At 54.0% G+C, this 21286-nt stretch overlaps 1 protein-coding gene across 3 annotated transcripts; it reads right to left on the minus strand.

Moving 5' to 3' along the window:
- Positions 1-1015: 1015 nt before the first annotated feature.
- LOC311193505 (protein transport protein Sec16B-like) lies at positions 1016-19441 on the minus strand (the record flags this gene model as incomplete). 3 transcript variants are annotated; one of them, XM_084266348.1, is made up of 25 exons in its annotated part: positions 1016-1299; positions 1486-1557; positions 1666-1748; positions 1852-1933; positions 2734-2841; positions 2995-3132; positions 3458-3528; positions 3967-4218; positions 6316-6388; positions 7096-7209; positions 10152-10292; positions 10782-10887; positions 11139-11250; positions 11825-11942; positions 12047-12128; positions 12814-12911; positions 13556-13783; positions 14355-14490; positions 15499-15560; positions 15814-15971; positions 16308-16449; positions 17164-17278; positions 17401-17506; positions 18014-18120; positions 19173-19441. In XM_084266348.1, the coding sequence occupies 25 exons, from the start codon at positions 19439-19441 to the stop codon at positions 1231-1233; spliced, it is 3042 nt and encodes a 1013-aa protein (XP_084122474.1). In that variant the 3' UTR covers positions 1016-1230. The 3 variants fall into 3 exon arrangements, with proteins under 3 accessions (XP_084122474.1, XP_084122473.1, XP_084122475.1); XM_084266347.1 differs by having other exon boundaries at positions 2995-3135; XM_084266349.1 differs by lacking the exons at positions 1016-1299; positions 1486-1557; positions 1666-1748; positions 1852-1933; positions 2734-2841 and having other exon boundaries at positions 3003-3248.
- Positions 19442-21286: the final 1845 nt, after the last annotated feature.

Genomic DNA, 21286 nt, shown 5'->3' on the forward strand with positions numbered 1-21286 from the left:
CACAGCAACCCCAGCGCTACAACGCTCCCATCTCCAGGGCTGATTCAGAATAAGCCGCCTACAATTCCCCCACGCTGACCCCGAGGCCATGCTACCTTGCACCCCTCACCTCGTGCTTACGGGACAGTGGCAGTGAGGGACACAGGCCGAGTCGGCACAGCCCCAGGCACCCCCAGGAGCCCAGGCCTGCCCTTGCCACGGGCTCCCTGCCTCCCCAGAGCCACAGGGCAGAGCCCTCCGTCACCAGCAGGCAGAGCAAGCAGGGAGCTGCCCTCCACGAGAAGGCCATGGTGTGTGTCCTCCCCCCCAGCCTGCCACGGGCTGGCCAAGTGCCACCACAAGGGCTGTCACAGGCAGGTCACACAGCTGCAAGCCGGCAGGTTTCGGGGGCTCCAGCCCCACCTACATCGCAAGGGGATGAAGGGGGGATTGGGGGCCCCGCAGCCCATCGGCTCACACGGAACACGCACGCGCGCATGCACACGCGCGCGCACCCCCGCGAAACCGACCGTATGGGCGTATCCACATTAGCATCCGGCGCGGTGCACGCCGGGTAGCGCCGGCGGCTCGCCCTGCCTGAAAGGCGAAGCGCGATGTGGCTGTATATATTCAAAGCGAAGCACTCCCTTCCGCGTCCGGGGGAAGCTCACCGCCGAGGTCACTCACTGGGTGCGTGTTACCCTAAGCCCCGCCTCGGGGAAGGTCTGAGGGAAGGGCCGCATCATATGGCTCTAGCAGAGCCCCGCCCGCGAGTGCCCTAATAGGGCGAAGGGCGGGTGAGCCACCAGCAAGGGGGGGCGCCGCGCTTTATGGGGCTCATGACTTTGAGTTGGGGCAGGAGAAGCCGTAGCCGGGTTCAGCGACACTCGCTGAGCCCCCGGCGGATGCCCGCGGCCTCCGCGGTGCTTTGAGACAGACTCACGGCCGGCGATCGCTGAGTCCAATGGGTGAGGTGGGGCAGCGCCCTACAACCCAATTCAGACTACTCTCCCCCGGACAACTTTTTCCATGAGTTCCACACAGGTTTATTATATACATAAAAATCCATCCCAAATCGCATCCCCCAAAAAGAACCCCAGTAAACAGAGGGTGTAGAGGTCAGAGGGCCCCCCATCCTTCCAAATAATCCAATAATAATTCCAAGTATTATTTAACTAATAATATTAGTTTAAAAAGCCACCCAAAGCTGATAAATCACAGCTATCCATTCCTGCCGTCCGGTTCTCGAGCTCACAGCGGGTGAGGGTAACGGCGCTGGGAAAGCAGCCGGGGTTGGTTGGGGCGTACAGCAGCAGCGAACTGGGGGGAGCAAAGAGAGAGGGAGCTGTGACCCATGCATTAGGATGCGGTCATTCACCCACGGTTTGTTTTGTTTATGAAGACACTAGTTGCCAGTTGTCCCCATGTCCCACCACCATCACCCCTCCAGAAAACCAGGAGCCCAGCTCCCCACCTCCATCAACACTCCAAGAGGGTCCTGCTCACCTGAGACACCTGGGTAGGGTTGAAGAGAGGGACTGTCCCCACCGGTAGTGGGGGATATTCGTGAGAGCCAGTCTGGAAGGGGTGAAGGGAGAGAAATTTATCAGCCCCCACACACAGAGTTTCAGACAACACCCCCCCACATCCGCCCCCCCCCCCCATCATACATAACAGACACCTCACCTGCTCTCCTGCAGACTCCCACTGGCCTTTCATCTCAATGGACACAGGAGTAACAGGGAAGGTATTTTCACCTTGCGTTCCTCCTGGGGCATGCAGCCAACACAAAGAGGAAAATACTTCAAGTTGGAAGCAGCAGCTTCTACAAGGCTGAGGGGAGAGGGGCAAGGGGTTCCGCACAGCATTTACCGGCATTTGGGGATGGAGACTGAGCCAAATGGTTTGTCCCAGCATCAAGAGGAGCATCAGGTGGGGATGGCGACCTCTGTTCCTGAAATGACACCCACCTTGAGAGCACATGTCACCTTGCATGGTGGGACGACCTCCGCACCACACACCACACCACGCTTCTCAGGTACCACTCTATCCTGCTGGATGGAGGGGTACCCCAAGAGCTGCTGGCAGACAAGCTGAGGAGCAGCTGTAGGGTCAGGACGAGCAGCCCCTGTCACAAAGCTAAACCACCAGGAGAGCTTAAAATTAGGCAGGGTGCTGGACACAGAGCTGGGTACAATGAAAGGGGCCAGCAGGGCCCTCTGCTCCTCATCCTTTGGAAAAATACCCCAAAATTTCCTGCTGTGGAGCTGTAGATCCTTCTCACCAGGAGAAAGCTTCCAGGTAAGGGTCTCACTCCAACATCTGACCCCAAGCCCTCCATCAGCCTGCAGCCGGGGATGTGACACCCCAGGGACTCGGCCAGCAGGGACTGTGGGAACCAACCACACACCACTGGCTGCTCTTCTATCTCCTCCAACCCACCTGAGCACAAGCAATCCCCGCAGAGTTTGCCAAGAGCTCCTTGGCCAAGGAGCCTTGCCAAGACCTCCCTCATCCAAGAGGCTTTATAAATTCGTTATTATTAACCAAGGATCCACTTCCAGGCTAAAAGTGCTCTCAGTCCCGCTCTGCCCCCAACACAGAGCAGCTACAGCCATGAAGCAACTGTGCAACGGCACAGCCCATTGCAGGGACAGAGGGAGAAACAGTAGTTGTAGGGGGAGGTGTGTCACCCATTCCTACAGCTGTAACCCTGGATATCACCCGGGGACAGGACAGCCCTTCATCCCCTACCTGCGGTCCCAGCGAGGATGAATCTGAGGCCGTCTCAGAAGCAGCTTTGGGAGGTGTTTCCTTGGTGGGCTTTGACCAAAACCAGCCAAACCACCTGAATCCAGAGCTCTGGGAAATGGAGGTTGTCACAGCCAAAACAGAAACGGGAGAGAAAGGGAGGGTGCCACAGTGTTCCCCGCACCGGCTAGGAGCAGGCACTGCAGGCATCAGGGACAAGTAAGCTCAGAGCACGAAGCTACACATCGCCTCTGGCGTGCTCACCTTATCCTCATCCGGCTTCACCACCTTTGTTGGCTCGTCAGCAGTGTCTTCAGCTGCGCTCTCAGAGGAGGTCTGGCTGTCATCTTCCAGGGAAACGGTGGAGCTCTCCGAGCTGGTCCGAGCCCTTGCCTTTAACTCCTCCTGGCATTAGAGAGCAGCGCTGCTGCTCGGTGGCCCCCAAGGGGCCACCACAAGCATGACCGGTGTCCCCAGTACTCCTCTAACAGGTAGCATCCCTGAGGATCCCCGTGTGCCTTAAGCAGGAGGGGGGACATGACAGCACCCACAGCAGGATGCAGTGTGCAGCCTGTAGTCCCAAGGGTAGGAGAGGGTTACCCCAACCTGTCACAGGTCCCTGAGGGGGTAACTGGCACCGTGACAGGGTTTTCGTGCAAGTTAAGCACCAGGAAGGATAAGCCAGGGAGTCCCAATTCCTCCCAGTGGGATGGTCTCCCCAACTCACCTGCTCTGCTGGGAGGGATGGCTGCACCCCCCTAGGGAACAGCAGGGCACCCTGGGGCTCCCCAGCTTCTCCTGTGGAGCAGAGGGAAGGACACAGAGGGGTTTGGTGTGAGAAACTCCTGCCATGTCTATCATCTATTAGAGATACTTGCAGTGCTTCTACTGTCCCACCTCCGAGCAAGGCTGCATGGCCAAGATGTACCCCCCAGGAGATGAAGCAGCCCCACTCTGGACCCTGTTCGTGCCAGCACCAGGGAGCAAGCCACGAGGCCTCACCAGTGCATCTCAAAAACCCACTGCTGGATGAGAAGCTAGATTTCCCACCCAGCAGGGATGCGGCAGCACTGTTGACAACCCACAGCTGCCCTCCCTCACTGCCTTGGCCAAGGTCTCCCAAAAATGAAGACCCTCCTGCCCAGGTAAATCAGGCCAAGATTGGAGGGACACCCCATCCCACTGCTAACTGGGGATGGGCACTTGCTTGCAGAGGAACAGGGCTGGAGCTCTTACCTGCTGGTGACACCACCTGCAGAGGAGGCTCAGCAAAACCTGTCTCTGGTGGGGCAGCCATCCCTGGGCCAAGTGTGGGGGGCTGCAGCTCTTGCCCAACGCTGTGTGGCAGTGATGCTGCAACCTGAGCAGGTGCTGGGGGCTGGAGAGTCACATCTTCATGGGAGCTGGGTCCCTGGGGTAGCGTGGGTTGGTGCCACTGGTCATACTGGTAGCCTTCACTCTGGGGAAGCTCATGGTTGGACTTTCCATCTGCAAAAATAACAGACCTCAGGACTTTTACCCCAGTGTTCAGAGTTTCTTCTGGCTGCTGCACAGAATTCTCCCATTTTTCTTCATCTATCAACTGGAGCCAGGGGATGATGAACCTCAGGGACCACACGCAGGTGAAGGAGGAGATAGGACACAGCAGAAGGGACCTTTCAGAGCCTTAGAGGAAGGTGGGCTGTGAAACATTGGGTGAAACCTCCCAGGAACATACTGGAGGTTGTGAACAAACTCAGAGGAGAGCACTGTGGAAGCCAAGAGACCAAGCATGAGCAGCACATGCCCAACAGTTCAAAGGAGCCCAGAGCCCCCAGCCTTTTCTTCCGCTTCAGCTGCACACCCCAAGCAGGAAAGAAAATTTACCAGGAAGCCACAGCCTTCATTCCTGCTCCACAGGAGCATCCACAGATGAGTTTCTTGCTTTAGGCAGATTTATTCAGGGTTTGGTTGGGGCTTTTTTGTTTTGTCTGAAAGGTAGGTACAGCAAGCAGGGCTTTAACACGCACGTTGCTCTGCCTGATGTTAGAAGCTGCACAGGCAGCTGTTTGTTCCAGCTCTGTGTCCTGCTCATTCCAGTTCCACATCCTGCTTGTTCCAGCTCTGCAGCCCCGAGACATAAGTATGCTTGTCACCAGGTTTCACTCCAAGCTCTATGAAATGTGGCCAGGCAAGACCTGGAGCCTGTGTGGGGGGTTCCTGGGGACAGACTATGGTACCTCTTGGACACGGCCCTACAAAGCCCTTTGCTTTGCCTGCTGGCATCTCCTCCATCCCAATCAAGGGGTGGCTTTGCCACCCACAAGCTGTTCCTTTGCAGCCTGGAGATGCATAGGATCCACAGGGAGAAAGGTGAATGTTTGGAAAAGAGATGAGCTGGTAAAAGTCAGGGAGGACAGCCCAGGCTCTAAGGACAGAGAAGGGTGCTGTGACCACGTGGATCCCAGCTTGGCACCTCGACTCAGGCTGTATCTTTCCAAGATGGATGAATTCAGCATCAGGCCAGCTTTCTCTGCGTGTAGGTCACTCAGACGATGGCTGTGGATGGACTTCTTTCTCATTCAAGGAACAAAAGGGCCAAGCACCAGGGAAGTGAGATGTGGAGACCATGTGGAGCAGAGCTGGCCGCTCAGAGATGTCCTCCCATTGTACCTGTAACTTTTTTCCAGGGAAGGATGGCAGCAGACGGCAATTGGGATGGATGATCCTTTATAATGCCTAGTAGAGCTCTTTGAAGAGGAATTTGGCAGCAGTGGGGAAAGCTGATAGGAAGAAACAGCTTGGAGGAATTTGTCATGTTTTATCCTGTCTACATCAGCCTTTATTCTCCAGCCATCAATGCTGGTGTTCCCAGAATGCTAGATCAGCGAGGAGCAGCGTGAGTCCAGCTGACGGATGAGGCTGTGAAGCAACACCCATGGGTCACCAGCCACTGACTTCTCCTCGATGGAACATCCCAATGGATGTGCTGCCCAGTGAGGAAAGAAAAGCTCTCCGTCCCTTCCCTTGACATCCTCACACGGATGTCTCTTGGCCCTCTGGGTAGACTGTTGAGGTCACGGAGAGGCAAAAGAAAGGGATGGAAGAGGCAGCAGGAAAAGGGAAACACTGAGGCTTCATCAACAGGCTGCAGCATGGCACAGAGGGACCAGCTCCTTCCCAAATCTCCTGCTCTGCACGTGTGAAATCCCCTTAGTTCAGCTCCAGTTTGCATCCTCAAAGGACTGTGGGGGAGAACAGGGCCATCTCCCTCGAGGCTCAGCCAGAAGGCATACGCTTTATCCTGCACACCGCCCCCTCCCCTCCTCCTCCCGCAGCGCCCACAGGGACTCCTGAAGCTGCGATAATTAGGCTCAATTACTCAGACTTAGCAGGAAGGTCACAAGCATCAACCCCTCTGTTTGCAGCCCATTCCCAGCAGCCCCATGCCAGCAGGATGCATCCAGACAGGAGCAAAAGTTTGAGCTCTGGGGGTAAGGAGCAGCTCAGAGAAATGCCCGGAGCTGGGAGCCATCCCCCAGCCCACCACAGCGCGACTCCAGGCGCAGAAGCCTGTTGTGGTTACTACAGCCTTGTTATCTTTACCTGCCATCGATGCAGCAGTCCAGGAGAGCTCTGGCTGAGCAGGTATCACCTCTGGAGCGAGTTCGTCATGTACCTGCAAGGAGTCAGAGGGAAAACATGATAAAACAGGTTGAAAAAGGGATGGCACAGGGTGAAGACAAGAAAACTACCAAGCCAGTATAAAGGAAACCATGGTGCTGGTGGGTTTGGGGCTCACAAACCACTGTGGGAGCCCAGGTTACAGGTGAGACCCATACCAGCACCACCACAGCTCTTTCCCAGCAAGCAACAGGGGCTGCAGCACCACCATCCTGCTGAGGATGCACAGGAGGGGAAAGAGACAGGGAAGGGCACAAAACCAAGAGCAGACTTGAAACCTGTACAGAGAGCATTACTCCAAGGATCAAGCCACACTTAAGGGGCCCCAGAGCAAGGTGATGCCCCACCTCTAATATCCTCACCAGAGAGGAGCATTATTCACCCATCAGCTCCTGACTGCCCTCCTTGAGCTAAGATGAGGGGTGTTTTGCCCAGTGGGAAGCTCTGCAGCCCTCACTGCTCACACCCTCGTGTGACAGTCCCCACCCCCCACCCCCACCCCCAGTCCCGCTCCTGCTTGAAGCTGCAGGTCCACCAGCAGAGATCACATCCCTGAGCCCACAAGCCAAGGGGAAAGGCGCCCAGGTAACAACAGCCTTTGCACCTCCATATCCATCCCCTTGGACTCACGGCAGAGGGGGGAAGATGCTTCAGCAGACAAAGCACCACCAGCTACCTCCCAGAATCCCTCCTCCTCCTCACCTCCCACTCCTGGCAGTAGGCTCGGAGCTGTACCAGCCAGTCGGGCTCCAGCATTTGGTCCTGTTCTGGCATGTCCATGAGCAGTGGGTCGGAGAGCTTTAGCCGCTCGGTGAGCTGCAGAGACAGGAAGGCAACGGGGCTCGTCACGTCTCAGCTCTGCAGCGAGAGCACGACCCTTGCGGCAATGGCACGTGGCCGGGCACGCAGGCCAAGGGTAAAACAGCACAAGAGCTGCACTTTTCCATAGTAGAGGGGTTAAAGCAACACCAGTCCCATGTGCAAGATTTATTTCCTCCCCTGCATTGCTGTGGAGAGGTCCTTGCCCATCCCGTGCCCCACAGAGCCTGTATCAACCATTTCCACAGAGATGTCCAAGTACCCACATCAAAGACTGCTCTTCACATCAGAGGCAGGTACCTATTACCATCCCTCCCTTCAGTGAGCACATTTAACCCCACTTGAGAGCCAGCCCCAGGGCAGCAGCAGGTTTGCAGGACCTCGGGGATGACCTCAGCTCCCAGGTATGTGCACCTGCCCCATGCCCACCCCACAAGGACGGATGGGAGCCAGTAGGATTTGAGCTAAAGGCTCACCTGTCCACTTCCCCATCCAGCTTTGCAGCAAGCATTACTATCACTGATAGCCACACAGAAAACAGATACAGGGCTGAGAGACCCTCTGAGGTTACCCGATCCATCTGCCAACACCCAAGGAAACCCTGTGTGCTTGTACCAGCCCGCACAGCCCATGTCTGTCTGATTTGTGCTTAGAAATCTCCGAGGAGATTTTACAGCTTCCCAGGCCTGTCCTGGCCCTTAAAGTCCTTAGAGCTAAAGAGGGTTTTTTTTTTCTTAATATCTAAATGAAATCTTCCCAGCTGTGAATTAAGCCTCTCAATTCCTGCCCCTGACGAAGCCGCGGGGACAATCAGGCACCATCCCCAGAAAAGCAGCCCCCTGCATGCCAGAGGGCTGTTATCACATCCCCCACACCCTTTCCTCCCCCAGCATATCTCCCTTGGAAAAAAATAACCCCAAGGCCTCCTTCAGAGGTCATTTTCCCCTCAATCTCTTATCACCTCTGCTGCTCTCTTCTGCACTTGCTCCAATTTGGCCCTTTCTCAGAGCCCAGCATCCCAAACGGGGTGCAGCGCCCCAGCAAAGACCCTCGAGCACGGGGAGATTATCACCTCCTTGTCTCACACATGCTGTTCTTTCTCTCACAGCCCAGAATAACATTATAAAATTGGCTTTTATTTTTTTTTTTTGCAACAACATCCTATTATGTCGCTGCTCAGTATTTTTTCCACGCTTCACTATCTCCCCCAGGTCCCTCTCTGCAGTATTGCTGCTATGTATTTAATTTCTGGGGCCCGTGCCACCCCGACTGCAGACATCTCAACAATGTGGGGCTTCAGCTACTGTCAAGCAGAGCAAGGGGTTCTTCTAGGGTGACCTATCCCACCAGCCCCAGGCTGAGATGGAGGGTTCCCTGCAGAGCTAAAGCCCAGTCTAGAGAAATTGCTTAGACAAGGGTCCAGTTTTAAGACAGAGTGATGAGGGGAGATGACACCCAGAGCCCCGCTCTTCAGCCAAGTATTTATGAAATTGTCTTTTGCTAGTATCGACCCACTTTGTGGGCATTTATCGAGCTCCCTCACAGCTCCTGGGCACTCATTTATCTTCTATAATTTGTTACAAGGTTGCCATGTCAAGGGCCACCAAAAGCCATCCAGAGGTGACTTGCCAGCACAGCCACGCAGGTCTCAGCCATTCCCCTTCAATCAGGCCCCATCATCCATTTCTTCCTATTCCCAAAAGTTTTTATAAGCAAAATCCAAACCAGCTCAAAACACACTTCCCAACTCTGGGAGGTTACAGGAAGGCACAACCAGAACCCAGCTTTGGTCAGGGACTGGCCACGGAGAATGGAGTCACCCAGCACCCAGCCAGGAGCCTGCTCTACCTACAGACCCACTGCCCCATCTCTTTGCAAACACACACAAGTTCATCCTAAATCAATCACAGGAAAGAGGAAATTATAAGCATGATTACTCCTAAACAGGGGGAATGTTTAATCCAAAAGCTAATGTGCACTTTGATCCAATATTAATGAACCAGCACCTGGTTGTATATCGTCCCCAGCTTCAAAAGAGGGGAAGTCTTAATCAAACACTAATGTGTATCATAATTTGTAACACAGTCTAAAACATCAAAGACAAGAGCATCTCAGAATGCACTAGTTTTTCAGATGAAAGTGTTTTCTCCCAGGAGAAGCATTATCCCCAGCAGAACGGGAGATCTGAGAGGCTGTTAGACAGTAAATAGGTTTTGTCGATGGGGTGGGGGGGCTGAGCCAGCTGAGTTTTGGGTAATTTCTACAGCACCTGCTTCAGGCAGGCATCTCTGCTGCCTCTCCTCTCTCAGCACCACAAGCTTTTGCCCCTGTCCCAACAGAGGAAGGGGGCTTCAAGCAGCCTCGGGGCTGCCCCAGTGATGCATGTGGAGTGGGCAGATGCACTTGCCTGAGAGCCCAACCTATTTGGGGGACCCAGGGCATTTTGCTTCTCCCTGCCTCAGTACCCAGCTTGTGAATTAGAGGAGCTGGGTTCAGGAGTACAAGCTGGGACACGCTGCTGTGCACTGTCTCCCCCAAAAAGCTGCTGGCAGGTAAAAATGCAACCGTGGGATGATATGCTGGAGGGGAAATGTCAAGCACTCACTTCAGCTTCTTAAGTCTGTTCCATTTCAGAGTTCAAAAAGCCCCTCCAGAATAGAAAACATCCTTTGCTTCCAAATAACTCTGCTCCTAATTGGCAGTTGATGCAACTCCTTTGTTTTCTACCCTAAATCTATGGGTATTAGAGACCATGTAGAGGCATTGGCTTTGCTGTGTTCAGCACATGCCAGGCAGAAAACCCATGGGATGGTGGGGGGGTGCTGCTCAGAGCTGCCAAGCACCCCCAGCCAACGGGGAGACCCTGAGGATGCTTCCCAACACACCAAGTCCTGAATGGGGTACCACCCTGGCAAGGATGCAGGGGCTACAAGACTCACCTTCATCACTTGCTGGGCCAGCACAGGGTGGCTGACTGGATCCTGGCCCAGGAGCACAGTGGCAATCTGCTCGCAGTATTGCAGGGCCTGGGCTGGGAGCCCGTGGTCAGCCAGGCGAGAGGCGTAGAGGAACTTATACACCTTGGGAGAGGGAAGCAGAGCAGATGTGAGAGAGCAAGTGGCCACAGGTCCCTTCTGCCCCAGCACATCATCTCAACATGACTCAGGGCACCCTGAGGCACGGGTCTCAGCACCCAGAGATCACCTGCAACTTGGGGGCAACCTTGCTCATCCCTGCGGGGCACCCCAACCACGCTTCACAAACCATGGTGCTGCTGCAAGGCCAGAGCAGCACTGGGCCAGAAGATGGGCAAGGACTACACCAGCCTTTTCTTTATCCAACAGATCTGTGCAGTGCCCCAGGCAGCAGCAGCTGCTGCTGGGTAGGTATCTGCAATAGGAAGAGTCTGTCCATTGCCCAGGGAGCTGGAGGAGAGTCAGACCTGAGAAAGTACCCATCAAACCCACCGTGCCCCTGAAGGAACCTCTCAGCCAGGACATCCCTGGCTTTACAGGGATGGCTGCATGATTTTGGTGCACATCTGCACCAGATGAGCTTGTCTCCACTACCTGGAAAGGGAGCAGGAAGGATTTGGGCTGTCGCAGCTGCTGGCAGTACTCAAAGATTTCCATTCGCTGGATGACCTCTGTCCTGGCAAACTGGGAGAACGTCTGACTGCAGAAGAAAGGGGGTAAGGTTCAGCAAGCAGAAGCCAAACTCTCACCCCAAAACAGCCTCTTCCCCCCGGCTCAGATTCACAGCTCCACTCTGTCAGCCTGCAGCCCAATAGATCCAGGGCAAAACCCACATTAAGAGCAGAAGAAAACAAACAATCAGGGATATTTTTGGATAAAAGTGAGATGATGGGGAGAAGGTGGGACACATCACCCTGCCAAGGGTACCACCACCTGCCTGGACTTGCTTACCGGTGGCTGCTGCCCAGAAGAGCCATGCGCTCTGCTTTTGCCCCAAAGTAACTGAAAGGAGTATCAGTCATCAGGTAGCAGAAATGAGCTGCTTCAATTGCTCCCCTGCCAGCTGCATGGGAGGAAAAAAGGAAAACAGTCCTGAGAGAGGTCTCTGTGTGGTTTTGGAGGCCCCCAAGCTCAGATGAAAACCCAAGCCCAACCTCCCCGCTTTTCTTCCCTGCCCATTCAAACCCTGAGCCCTCCCATTCTCCCTCAGTTGCTGCTTTCTGTACTTAGGAGACTGTTTCGGTTCAGTGGTAGGACCAGGGGAGCCCGAGCAGCAGCTCCAGCTCCAAGTCTGCAGAGTGCCAGTATTGGTATGAAATCCCTGAGGGTTCCCACCACCAGGACCAAATCTCAGTCCCTGCAGCTAAACAAGTCTTGCCTGGGTCCAGCTGCTCCATATGTCTCCAGAAGAGCAGCTAACGGGTGAGTCTGAGCCCAACTCATCTGCCAGCACAATGAGCAGCAGGATCCATCACCTCATCCCTGCTGCCCCGCAAGCGCTGTGATTCTGGAGGTACAGGCACGCACACCCCACTTCACCACTAACATACTTCCATGCCAGCAAGGACACACACAGTGACTCTGCAGGCATCCACCCAACAAGAGGAACATGACCACTCGCAAGGGCCTCAGCTCACCCAAAGTGTCTCCCATGGTAACAATGGCTCGGTGGTTCAACTCCATGTCTCCAATCTTGTTGGACAACAACACAGCCAGGTGAGGCCTCCAGTCTCCCCATGTGGCATCCCCACAGCACTAGAGGGAGATAAGAGGAGAGGGAAGGTGAGTGGAGGTGGTGACCACGAGCTGGGTGACAGCATGGGGGTATGCACACCAGGATCAACCTCTCGCTCACAGACCAGTGCTGCTTGGGGGATCCTTCCCGACATGAGCTGAAAGAAGGTCTGCAGGGGGTCATTGGTGGCCAGCGTGCTGGTGAACCTGCAAGGAGACAGCAGAGATAGGGCTGTTCTGCAGAGACCCCAAACCCTCATTCACCTTCAAGGGCACATCAGAGGTGCCCTGGGAAAGCAGTGTCCTGGGGACTTCCAGGAGAAGACAGAAAGGACCCGGCAGCCCAACAGGCTCATGAGCATCTGCATTACGCCTCCAAAGCAGGCGAGTCTCCAGGACAACGCTGGATAAAACCTCCTTAAAAGGATTTGGGTTGCATGAACAGAAAAACTCTGCTTAACCCTCCCTGAAGAGATCAGCCCAACCCCAACTAAGTACATTAATTCCACCAGAAAGCATTCACACAAGTGGGATGAACAGGTCAGACCAGGCTGGATCACAATGATGACAGCTCAGCACCCTGATCCCCCCCACAGCAGCCTTTGCTAGCACAGCAAGGGCAAAGCCAAGGACTCAGGATAAATTCACCCCACATGTCCAGGGAATAGCTTCCCTTCTGCTTTCCAGCCCGTTTGGTTTCTCCTGTCCATCAGGGAGCCAGGAAGACTCGGGCCCATGCAGATGGGTGCCTTCTCCTGTTCACACCCTCTGGAAGACTCCAGCTCTTTTTTTTTTTTTCCATGCACTGGGACTGAGGGCACCTGAAGAGATTACCAGGTTTGGCAAAGCCACTCACAGAGCACCACACTTGGGTTCAGCTTCTCCAACTTACCCACTGAGCACCCAGCTGTAGGTCCGAGAGTCCATCTTGCTGGAGAGGAAGAGGGCATGGCCCCAGAGCTGGTTTCTCATGGCCCAGACCAGAGCATCCTGCAGCCAAGGAAGAAAAGAAAAAGGGTTTGCACTAACTGCAATTCCCTGCTCTCCTCTTCTGCCAAGAGACCTTCTGCTCAGCCAACTCAGAGACAAACGCTGGTGACTGCACTGACTTTAACAAACATCCTCAAAAAAACCTCTTCCACATTCATCTTTCTGCCTTTCATGACAACACGAACTGGGACCTGCATAGCAATATCATCTTTCCTGGATTTCCAGGTCTGTGCTGCCTGGTAGCTTCATACTATCACTGTGCCCACCAGCCTGGGCACCCAAGCCGCTCTGCACCCCACTGTCCTCTCTCCCCCTGTGCCTTTGGTATACCTTGAGATCACATACCTGCAGCTAAACCCGCAGTGCTGGTAAGAGCCTCTGCATCTTGTCTTCACTCAGAGCTCCATCCCTCCTCCCAGTGGTGGGAAATCACTACCATAAACCCTCTTGAACAAACAACTTGAAGGGCAGCTGGTACCACCAACCACAAGGTATCTCTTGACCATCCTTCCAACCACAAGGTATCTCTTGACCATCCTTCCAACCACAAGGTATCTCTTGACCATCCTTCCTTTTAAAATCTGAAGAGGCTACAGAGGCCAAGAAGAGTCAGCCCTGTGTCCTGGATCCCACTCAGTACTTACTTTCTTCCTGCCATAGTAGAGGAGCTTGGTGAACTTCTCCACTATTTGTGCCTGGGTCTCCACAACGGGAGGCACCTCCCCTGTGATGAGGTCCAGTGTCCCCGGCTGTCGTGACATCCACTCGTCATCCGTCTGGCCAGTCAGGTTTGCCGCAGGGTTTTGCCTCTTGTAATTCTGGTGCTTGCAGTCTTGCATCAGCAGCTCAGCCGTGTCTGAACCCACCATAGACTGTGAAAAGGAAGGTGAAGAGCAAGGCCTATTGGGGCTGCCCCATGAGCAAAGGCACTTCTGGTCCGACACACTCCTAACCTCATCCTAGCACGTCTCCCTGACAAGATCACCCTCGGCTACCAGTACACAGTTTTGGAGGGCAAAGAATGCAGCACAACTAGCAAGACCTTCACAGCTCTTGCTCTGAAGATCTTCATCTCCTTCCAACAAGCAGCCAGAGATTAGACTGGGCGGTTTTCATTGGATTAAGGGAATAATCCCCTTTTAAGCATAAATGCTGGCTCCTTGATAAAGGTGGCAACAGTCTCTCTCAGAGCTGCTATAGCATTGGGTTGTTAGTAGTTCACAAGGATGAAAAGCCATCCAGAAGGGTTTGCCCCAAGCATCCAGGCAGTACCAAAGTGATTTATAGTACTGTGGGAACAGCATGCTTTTAAGGTACATACATCACACATATACCCCAACACCCCCCCCAAAACAGCACCTGGATCAAGAGGGACAGAAAGGACACATACTTTGCCTCACTTCTAAAACCATAAAGCTCAGCCCCTTCCCATGGGACACCTACCCCATTCTGCCGGCAGAGTAGGACCAGGAGTTTCCAGAGAAGAGCTGAATCTCTGCCTCTCTGTGTTGAGAGATCACAGCCTGTGGCTATCTTCTGCTGGCAAAATGTCATTACATCCACCTTGTGCAGATCTTCTCTACAGCAGCAAAGAAAGGCGTCAAAAGAAACACAAGGCAAAGCGATCTAGGACATCATTCAGACTCAAAGCATCCTCAAGTTCACTGATGGGGATGCCAGAGACTCGAAGTGAGAGATGGAGAAGATCCCCAGCATTGAAAACCACATACCACCCTGGACACACCAAGCTCACAGACTCAGACTGGCTCATTATTATGGCTCTTTGCAGATATCTCTTTCAGGCTTGCAGAGGGCGTCGCAAACCCTCTCCCTGCCCCTCCCAATAATATTTTCATCCATTCACCTGCAAAGAACCTCAGTTTTGCTTTGCTGCACTGCTCTTACAGATGTGGGTTCCTGAAGTCACAGGAGCAGGCACACAGTACCTTCGATTAACTGACAGAAACAACAATGCCCGTGACTACACAAACTCTTGGGTTGGAAGCAGAGGCAGAAACCTTTAAGCTGGGTACCAACCAGGCTGAACTGCTGGCTTACAACAAAAAAATAAATGGTTCTCCTCCTCCTGCACATTCCTTTTCTCTCCCGGCCTTGGGTACAAGCAACCGGAAGACACACTGGTGTAGCTGCTACAATACAGAGACAACCTGACACGATACACCATGATTCATGCCCAGGCTCACGCTGGATGAAGGTACACACTGAGCCTGACCCTGCTGTGCTCAACAGCCTCTGGGGACAAAAACCTTCAGAAAAGCTAAACTGCAGGTCACCTCAGAGCTTTAGACATTCAAAGAGATCTCCCAGAAATCAGTTTTCTGGGACATGGATACAGAATACAGTTAGACATACAAAACCACACTAAACCCACACCCTATGAATATTCAGCCCCCCACATCTCCCACAATCCAAGCCAACTCACTGCACAGCAAAGAGGATGGGCTCCTAATCTGACCCCAGACTTGGTCTTTGCAGACATGTCCCAAAACTGTAGGGACCCCAAAGTCTGGTTTGAGCTCATATCTTGCAAAGAATAGGTGCTCTCAGGCCAGCCCACGTGACATACCTGGCCAGGGGCCCTGGAAAGGCTTTTAACTCCTCCAGATCTTTCGTGTCTTGAAGGACTACCTAAAAACAAGAGTTGCAGCTGAACTGCAGCAATCAGGTCAGCCCCAGCTAGGCTAGCTGAAAGTCAATGCCTTGGTCAAGGGTTGAATGGTGCTAGTGATGCTGTGCATCACAGGCCACGTGGGCTGGTGATGAGATGGCAGCAGGGGATGGGAAAGCAGGTAAGGAAGCCGTGCTGGTGACAAATGGTATTTGCATCACTTGGGGGAGAAAGGGTTGCTCCAGGGAGGGAGCTGAAAGTGGTCTAAGGTACCTCAAGGCTGTGTATCTCAACATGGGCTCGCTGACCCTCGACAGGGCGGTTGGGACGCACCAACACCAGCTGGCCTCCAGCTCCAAAGCATACAGCCACATGTGGCCGCTGGAACTTGTGGGGTACTGCCGGGGCTGGTGTGGACACCAAAGGTCCCCCTGCAACAACACACAGGCCACCATGAGTCCACTCAGCCAGACCCTATACCACCTTCACTATGGAGGACATGACCAGGTCCCAACCCCATGCCCCCATCCCCACTGACCCACCCCGTGCAAGAATCATCCCCTGAAGCAGAAGGCAAATGCATGGCAGCTCCTGCAGCCGCCCCCAGATCAAGCCACCAGACCATGCACCCACCCCACAGCCCCCTGGTCATGCCTTGTGCCTCTACACCCTCCTCCAGGACAGGACCAAGCTCATCTCCTAATTCCAGTCATTTATTTCCTTACTCTCCCCTTGTTGGAAGGGGCCAGGGCCCCATCACACCTCACCTGCTTGTCCTGGGCTCCAGGTCCCTGAAAGTATGAAGTCAGAGTGGTCAGCACCATCGCGGATGTACTGGCTGAGCTCGTAGCTGCTGGAGCTGAGCCCTGACTCCCGGTACTGCAGGAGCAGGTTGGGCTGGCCTGAGGGCTGCAAGGAAGGGAGAAAAACCTGGCTGAGAACCAGGACAATGCTCTTCTGCTCCCAGGGTGGTGGGACAGGCTCAGCTGCTCTGTAAAGTGCCCAGCAAGAGCAGCACAGCAGATTCCCATCTGAGCAGCTCACTCTTCAGCATCTTCAGTTCTCATGACACGTACCCTAGTCATATCCAGTGGCTACAGGTCCAGCCCAACAGCTTTCTGAGCCCTAGCACAGAATCCCCAACATGGTCATCAGACAGTGCTTGGGAATACAAAAAAAAGCTCTACCCAGGAACAAAGCCACCAGAGCAGCTTTGACTTGATATTTTTAATTTGCTTTTTGGCAAAGCAGTCATCTGGACACAAATGAGATGGAGCAGACCTTGGTGAAGAGAGCTGAAAGCAACGCTCAGCTTTCGGCTACCTAGGGAGGATGCAAGAGAACATCCCACCAAGCCTGGATTTCTGTCCTGCTCTTGGCCCCGTGCAGGCACGATAAGCAGCCCCTTACCTGGAGGAACAGCCACCAGGTAGATGGAGAGTTCATAAATACTAATAACCCACTATAATAATCCCCAGAGACTTCAGCACTGAATGCAACATGGCAAGGCAGCCCTCTCCTCAGTCTCCTTCCCAGATGGAGAAGAGACATGTGGATTGCTCCTAAGACTTCTGGAAGGCCCCTAAGACATTTTTCCTCCATCCCTGCCCATCTTGAGGTTACCTCCTGGGGCTGGCCACCAGCCTCCCCCAAATCACTGCCAAGGGTTTCTCCCCCTGCCCACTCGGGCTGGGCAGCCGAGATGTATCTCTCCTCATAGGAGTCATAGGTCTGTCCCCTGCAGAAGGGAACAAAAAGAGAAGAAGCCTTGGAGGTCAGAGATTTTTGGGACCAGCCACAAACCCACTAATTTTGCAGTAGATGCTCACACCGGGTGATGCCCAGACCCCCCACCCTTACCTGTCCTGTCCTGGAACAGTTGTGGCCAGGTTGGGGTGGTAACCCTTGTAGTAGTGCTGGTCCCAATAGTTGGTACTCTTGCTGTAAGGCTCTCCTTGAGACAGGTCTAGAGGGAGAATCAAGATTCAGCATTGCCCCTCCAGAGCAGCAGCCCATAAATGAAGTTGCAGAAGAAAAGCAATGAGTTAGGCAATTTGTCCTGCACACCCCATTTGCTTCCCAATTAACCTGGCAAGTCGGAGGTACGATAAAGCCTCACACATGTTTACCAACACAACACTGATATCCTTTCCTCTCTCCTCCCTCCCCTTTTTCTTCAGCCCAGGAACTCCAGAAACAACAATACCAAGGTCCCAGCCACCCAGGTCACATAGCACCATTGAGTTCAGCCAGGAACCAAGGAATGGTGCAAGTTGTTAGCCACGCAGATCAAGGTAAAAACATTCCCTTGGGTACACCTATTTCCTGCTCACATCTCCAAACAGGGAAGCGCTGTGTGGAGAGAACAGCATCAATGGCCCAGGAGCAAGCCCTGGAGATGCTCAAGGCCTGGGAGAACAACCCATCCTAGAGAAAGCAGCAAGTTGCCTCCATTCCCAGGAGGAGACCATACCTCTGTCATCCTGCCTGAGCAACGGCTGCCACTGGTGGCTCTGATAGGTGTAGTCATCCCCATAGCTGGCTGCTGGATACTGCAAGTGGGGGTCTTCGTACTCTTGCCTGAAATACAACACAATGTATTTCATCTGGGAGAAAAAGAGCAGTGCTGCAGGTTCTGGACCACCTCTAGGGTTAGACTTGGGCCCTGGGTAAGATATTTGGAAGCAGAAAGGGTGATGGAAATAAAGCCAGGTGCCCTTTCCAGTGCCCTGCCCAACAGCAAGGCCAGGAACTGGTCCAGCATCACACCTGGAAGGAATAGCAAGAGGTTTGGATCCTTTCCCATCCCCATCAATGAGGAAGCTGTTCTCTGCACTTTCAGGAGGTGCCCAATTCCAGCTCCACAAGGCGGAGACCAACTCCTACCCACATTTTAGGCCAGGTCCTCCACTTTCTCTGCCAAGCTCAGGAGCTGTCCTGTCCACCACACAGCTCAGGTCTCCCCAGCCCAGCATTCACACACCTTAACCCTTCACAATTTACACAGCAGTTCCGTCAGCCCCGTGCAACTCCCCCCTTCCCCCTCCCCCCTCCTTCATTCCCAGTGGATCACCATACCACCTCAGCACAAACCCTGTGTGCATATCCACACTGTAACTCACTAAGGGCAATAACTCAGTCAAATCAACCCAAATTTGCTGGATTGCTTGAAGCTCTTTCTCAGCACATCCTCTAAGCCCACATTTTATCCCTCTACCCTCTGCTGTTTCAGCAGCTGAGCTTGCAAGCTCACTTCTGCTCCAATATTACCACTTATATTTTTATTGTTCACCTTGCACTTAGTAAAAGAGAACTGCATTTAATCAAACCTGCAAGCAAAACACGCCTTGGGACACAGACAGAACCTGCAAAACAGCAGCCAGAGAAGTCCCAGCTGGGAGGGAAAATGGGGGCTGCGGCTGCCCCACAACCTTCAGTGCAAGTCACAGCTCAACACCACCTAATGGCCCAGGGCCTCCTCCAGTCTGCTTGTCACTTCCCCAGGCAGCAGCAGCAAGGGCAGGGCCCGAGTTGCAAGAGCACGAGGGGTGAAATGGCCGGGTTTTTTTGGAAGGAGGTTTTTACCAGGAGGGAGCTCAGCAGGGAGCACCACTAAGTTGGTCAGCTCTCACCTGGAGTACGGCCCACTGGGGTAGCTGCTTTCGAAGTACTCAGCCCCAGAGGCCGGTCTGCGGGTGTCCCTCCTGTGGGGGTGGCCCTTGTCCCAGGGGTGGCCAGGAATGTGGCCTCCATCCCAGGAGCCGGGCCGAGGCGCAGGTCCTGCACGGAGGAGCTGCCGCCGCGGCTGAGTTGGGGGGCCACAGTGCACCTCTCTCCACACCCCCCGGGCTGCCTGCCTCTCCCGGGGCTGGGATGGCTGGGCAGGGACCCAGAGGTCCATCACAAGCTCGTCAGTGAGATCTTCTCCGATTTTGGGTAGGTCACGAATGGCTCTGGCAGCCTACAAGCAATGAGATAAGGCACAGTGCATTTGATCAGCGGCCTTGCATCCCCCCTTGGAGATCCCCATGAAGCCTGTCTCCACCTAATCCCTGCTTTTGGAAATCTGCTAGAAACTCAGCATCCTTTCCACAATGCCCAGAGGCAAGGAAAAGCCATCTCTACATCTGCCTAAACCTGAAACTCCAGGATGAAATGCTCTGGGTTTTTAAAGAAGCACAGATCCAACCTCGTCCCGGAGCAGGAGGAACATCCTCCTACATCCTCCTTTGGCCAGGCCTACAAAGTGCCACTGCTCTGAGCCTCCCCAGTCAGGTGAGAAATTGGTTTTACCTTCAGGACTAGGCAGTGAAACCCCATTTTATAAGTGATAAGGGAAGTGACATTGGCCAAGTTACAAGCAGGACAAGAGGAGTTGCTCCCGAAGACATTAGGCAGGACAGAGACAGGGAGGAATGGAGATTTGCTCGTGTGAGCTATGAGATGGGGTGGAAACAGGGATTCCCTCCTGCCTTTTTGGCTCCAGCAAGAACACCGCAGTTTGAGCGGACACCAGATTTAATTATGATGGGCCCAGGCAAAAGAGGAAACCCAAAGGAGACCCCAGGGCAAGAGTGCATGAAGCCCCAGCTACCAGGGGGATGTCACCCTTGAGCCCTCCCCCCCCACAATGCCCTATTGCAGCATCAGCACCCAACCTGTCCTCACAGTGGGTCACAAACCTCCATGATGCAGGCAGATGGCCAGATCCTGTCCGATCCACTGATCACCCCTCTCACATTCAAAATTTAAGGCATTTTGAATGATTTCAGGGCTGGGGAAAGACACTCAGGTCTGAACAGAGCAGCGCAGTTTGTATCCCTTCTAGGCAAAATCAGGGTTAAATCCTCTCCCTAAATAACCCCCCAGGCACAAGCATCCAGACACCCATCATTTTGGTCCCACCAAGGGCCTCCCCAATTTTCATCTGGGGGTTCCCACCACCATCCTCCCCCCTCGTCAGCCGCACACACCTGCTCAGAGCCCGCCAGGGCCCTTCTTCCGCTCCCTGGGTGCCGCTGCCAAAGTCCACTGCCACATGGGCTGCTGGGGGGGACAAAGGGCAGCTGCTGCTCCTCCACCCCAGACCGACCCCCTCAGTTGCTCACTTAGCTCCCGGAGGGAGATTTGTGCTACTGTTTGCATCCCTGAGGGCCACCGTGGCCATCAGTTGGGTCTCCTCTCATCTGAGGTGACCACACAACCGTCCAAGCTCAAAAAAAGAAGCCTGGTATCCCTCCTGTTGGTTTTTTTTACCTCCATGAGGTAAGTATCCTCCTCATACTTCCTAATACTTCCTCATACTTCCTAATTAATGATAAATAAAACCCGCTGAGGTGTTGGTTTAATTCAGACCAAGCCACAGCTCAAGCAAATAACATCTGTCCCATCAGCCTGTGGCAGAATTTGGGCAGGATCAAGCTGGTCCTCAGCCCAGTGCTGCCTCATCTGAGTTCAGACAGAGCAAGAATGGCCTCGCTCCACAAGCAGCCGGGGTTTGCTGCCCAGAGACCCTCTCCCAAACTCCCAGGGGCACCTTAAAAACTGGAAAAAGGGGTAAACCAAGGCAAACGGCATCCTAGAAAAACAGGGTGAAAACAAGATGTAAGAACAAGTGCCTTCCATGCAGCAGTTATGGGATGTACCACCTCATCCCTCTTTGCCAGGGAAAACATGCACAGTTTCCTACCCCCAAAGCCTCCACTTGCGAGGAGTGCGAGCACCAGGTTGCAGCCCGAGGCCAGCA

This window comes from Gallinula chloropus (assembly GCF_964237585.1).
Source record: "Gallinula chloropus genome assembly, chromosome: 6".
Lineage (NCBI taxonomy): Eukaryota > Metazoa > Chordata > Aves > Gruiformes > Rallidae > Gallinula > Gallinula chloropus.